General features: G+C 38.8%; 3 protein-coding genes across 3 annotated transcripts; 1 reads left to right on the forward strand and 2 right to left on the reverse strand.

Annotated features, from left to right (window-relative positions):
* Positions 1 to 1,833: 1,833 nt before the first annotated feature.
* On the reverse strand, positions 1,834 to 2,187 carry MONOS_15011 (uncharacterized protein; the record flags this gene model as incomplete). Its single annotated transcript, XM_067867859.1, has 1 exon — positions 1,834 to 2,187. One exon carries the CDS (start codon positions 2,185 to 2,187, stop codon positions 1,834 to 1,836), a length of 354 nt encoding a protein of 117 aa, XP_067735416.1.
* Positions 2,188 to 2,241: 54 nt separating this feature from the next.
* On the reverse strand, positions 2,242 to 2,661 carry MONOS_15012 (uncharacterized protein; the record flags this gene model as incomplete). Its single annotated transcript, XM_067867860.1, has 1 exon — positions 2,242 to 2,661. The coding sequence occupies one exon, from the start codon at positions 2,659 to 2,661 to the stop codon at positions 2,242 to 2,244; it is 420 nt and encodes a 139-aa protein (XP_067735417.1).
* Positions 2,662 to 3,968: 1,307 nt separating this feature from the next.
* On the forward strand, positions 3,969 to 4,265 carry MONOS_15013 (uncharacterized protein; the record flags this gene model as incomplete). Its single annotated transcript, XM_067867861.1, has 1 exon — positions 3,969 to 4,265. The coding sequence occupies one exon, from the start codon at positions 3,969 to 3,971 to the stop codon at positions 4,263 to 4,265; it is 297 nt and encodes a 98-aa protein (XP_067735418.1).

Raw genomic sequence — 4,265 nt, forward strand, 5'->3', positions numbered from 1 at the left:
AAACCAATGAAAAGGAAAATTCCACAAAAAATAGTGTTTAATGATGATAATTCTGGAGATGAAAGAAAACAAGAAAATTTCAGAAAAATCATCAAGAGAGAGTTGATTGACAATATTTATTACTAGTGTCCTTTTTCTGAAAAATAGCAAACATGCTTTCATGAATGAAGAATTTTTTATTTTACCATTCCCATAAAAAAAAATATCGGGATAAAAAAACTACCCTATCATATTGATTTCTGTTTCTAATGATTGATATTTCAGTTTCTTTTCATCAAATGATACTAATCATAATAGGTCTGAAGTATCATAACAAAAGAAGCCCATTCTGTAATATTAAAGGAAATTTTCGTTTGAACAAATGATTTTTTAGAAGATAAAACTGAAGATTGTTTGACAACAAAATTGGAAAAAATAAATGATTTTCCAATTCTTTGCAGGAATAGAAAGGATGATAATTCTAAAAAATTTGAAAAAAAAAGAGAAATAAATATTGATGAATACTTGTGAACAAAGAAATTTCTTTGAAAACTGTTTGGTTTAAATATCTGATAATCTCAACATAATATTCAAATAAATGTTGAAAATCCTCTTCTCAAATAATTTTCATATTTTGAAGCAAATTTCTGAAATATTTCAATTGCAAGATTCATTCTCTTTCTCTCCATTCACTCATCTCTCTTTCTTCTCTACCCCCAACAACCTATCCACTTCTCTCTTTGCCTTCAACACATCTTTTCTTCACCAAACACGCTCTTCCTCAAATGATCCTGTGAAGGAAATTGGAAATGAAACTCACAGAAAATCACCTGGAAGGTTGACTTCTTTTGACATGAACAGCCATCGCTTTGAATGGTGCGAATGGAATGATTCAAATGGTGGAAGTGATTTTGGTGGAGCACTTAAAGTGAATCGCACAAATGCCAATCTCACAATCACTTCTTGTTCTTTCAACAAATGCTCGACAACGAAGGAAGGATCAGCGTTGTTTTGTAATGCTTTGTTAAAAATTGATATTTCAAAATCTAATTTCACAAGCTGCTCAGCTGCTCATGGAGGAGCTGCGAGATTAGATAATCCACAATCATCTTCTGTTTGGACTTTCTCAGAAAACAGAGTTGAAAGTTGTTCAATAACTGATTGGTGTGGAACTGGTTGGTATTTTGCTCTAAATTATAATCAGTTAAATTTTCAATTCCTGTTCACCAAATGCAAGTGCATCGCAAATTCTGGTGGCGATTCTGCTGGTTCTTTAACATTCAATGATCCTCCAACCAATAAGCCAAACCAATTTTTAGTTAATGAGTGCCAATTTATAAACAACAAATTGACAAGTTCAACTTCAACTCTTGGTGGTGCAGGTATTTATTTGGATGTCACTTATTCCTGGATGAATAGTATGAAATTCATAACTTTCTGCTTCTTCGATGGCAACACTGCCACTAATGGCAGAGGAAATGATGTATTCTTCAGTGGTAATGCCATCACTCAATCTCCGTTTGAAAATTGTGGTTCAACAACTCCATCAAAAAGAGTGTGGAATCAAGGAACAGCTGATAACCCTGCGTATAATGGCTGGCTCCCTCTCGTTGCCCAGAACAAAATCGTTTCTAACAGCGGAACTGATGTCGATGTCTGTGGCAGGCCCCAGCAGACCCCATGTGCCACCATCGAGTATGCCCTCACTGGCTTCATTTCCCTCCTCCAAGACGCCTCCCTCACCCTCCTCTCCTCAACATTTGTTCCAACTCAAACACTCACTTTCAGCGCTGTCGACACTAAAATCACAGGAAATGGCACAACTACCACCACCATCGCCTCCAGTGGCATTCCTCAACCACCAAACTCACATTCCCAGTCATCACAATCAACATCATCATTTTCATCATTTTCATCATTTTCATCTGCATCTTCTTCGCCAGATCCATCTGCCTCGTCTGCCCTCTTCCAACAGACCCAGGGCTCCCTCACAGTCTCTGCCCTTGCCATCGCCCACAACTCCTCAAACCAAATCACCCCCATCCTCTTCCACCTCTCCCAAAACTCCCCTTCCCTCAACCTCAACACAACCACCATCACCGGAACAACCTCCACACCAATCAAAACACCCCTCTTCTTCCTCACTGCTGGCTCCCTCTCCCTCAACCACACAGCAATCACCAGTCTCACCCTCAACAGCCAAAGCATCTTCCACCTCACCTCCCTCACAAATCCCCTCACCCTCAATTCCTCCAACATCACTCACATCACCTCCACAGCCACCCCTACCAGCTGTGTCCTCTCCTCTGCTTCCTCCCCTGCCCTCTCCCTCTCCCTCGCCAACTGCACCATCACCAGTATCAACTCAGAACAGTTGAGCCAACAAACTGCCACCAATGGCGGGTGCATCTCATTCGCCTCATCTTCCACTGCCAACACATTTTCTGCGAGGAACTCCACCTTCTCCAGCTGCTCTGTGAGCGAGGATACAAGTTCTGGAGGAAGAGGCGGCGCTCTCATGATCGAGTACAAGGATGATTCAGAAGTGTCATCCACAACCTTTTCCATCACCAATATCGTGTTTTCAGCCAACAAGGCCAGTGTCGGAAGAGATGTGTATTTTGTGTGTGAATCTCTTGTCGCTTCTGTGAAAGAGCCCTTGTTTGCCTTCATGAGAAGCATCGATCAACAAGACAACTCGGTTGTTGGACACGACAGAACAGAAGCATTCGGAGATTGGAATGTCAATTTGTTTATATTTCTCAACGGGCATACAGCTGACAATGAATATGCGAATGATCATCTTGGTATCAAAGCAATGAATTGCTGGCTATCAAAGATGCCCTGCAAGAGGACACAAAATGCGATGTGTCTTCTGGAGAAGGTGCAGATCATAAGGCAGAAATCATTTCATCAGCTGACTTGTCGGTGAATTTATGTGCAAATGAGGACAAAGTCGAAGAAATTTGAAGAGAAGGCACAAACACAAAAAATAAGAAATTGCCTCTAAAACACTTTTGATGGATTAATCATCACATGGCTGCTGTAAATTCTGTTATTTCATAGAAATTTTCTTTGAACATGTCTTTCCTTGAAATCGCTTTCCTTCATCGTCTCATCTTTGATTGTTTGTAGAAGGCTCGCAACAATGTTAAAATCTGAAGAAGAACATCCAACATGGTCAAAAGGCCTCCTTTTTTATTGAACGCCATCTGATAGACTTTTCTAGGCTAAATATTGAATCATTTCGTTGCTGTGTTAGGTCTGGCTGAAATTCTACACAAGAATGAATTTTCATTTTGCGATTATGAATAGAAAATTGATGGCAATGTTTGACTTCGAATTCCACGGGAGTTGCATCAGAAGAAAATTGTAACATTTTTGTTGTTCCTTGAAGAAGGCGTTGAAGATGAACAGAACAAGAATGAAAAGACTGATTTTGGCCCAAATAGACTTTTTATCACAAATAACTTGAATGGAAATATAAATTATACAGTTTTTGATATGTTGAAAGGAAGAAATGCAAATGAAACAATTTTTGGCTCATGTGGTATTTCTGCTCACGGAAAATACATAAATATTTCCGAATGAGGATGCTCTGCCAAAATGTCAAGCGAGAGGGAGCGGCAAAATAGTCAAAGATCGATGAATAAGACGAAGAAGATGAATAAGACGAAGAAGGCGAAGAAGAAAGTACAGAAAGGAAAATAAAAATGGAAACAGAGAAATCTTTGAATGATCAGATGATTTTTTTGAAGAAGAATATGAGAAGGCTCCATATGACATTGTCGACTGAATATAATATCTTATTTAACAAGTTGACTTCACAAGGAGATAATAATCCAAATTGCAATATTTATGATTGATACTTTCAAGTCAACAAACTTAATAATATTCCCTCAAAGCCAATTGACTCCCTTTTTGTGATATTCCTGCCTTTCCCTTCGCAAACTGAAAATGATGCTGTTCTGTCAACGCTAAAAGTTCAAATGAATCAAAATCCTAATGATGATGTCAGCAAAGAAGAAGGTGAAGAAGAAGAAGAAGAAGAAGAAGAAGAAGAAGAAGAAGAAGAAGAAGAAGAAGAAGAAGAAGAAGAAGAAGAAGCAGGAGGAGGAGGAGAAGGAGAAGAAGGAGAAGGTGAAGAAGAAGGAGAAGAAGAAGAAGAAGAAGACGAAAAAGAAGATGCAGTTGAGAAATGCGAAAACAGTCGAACGATATTTATGATGTTGAGAATAATTTGTATGAAGTCGTTGATTGGCCAAAACGGCTCGCTTGCTGTATAA

The sequence above is a fragment of the Monocercomonoides exilis genome (genome assembly GCF_001643675.1).
Source record: "Monocercomonoides exilis strain PA203 chromosome Unknown scaffold3-2548433, whole genome shotgun sequence".
NCBI classification, from domain to species: domain Eukaryota; phylum Preaxostyla; order Oxymonadida; family Polymastigidae; genus Monocercomonoides; species Monocercomonoides exilis.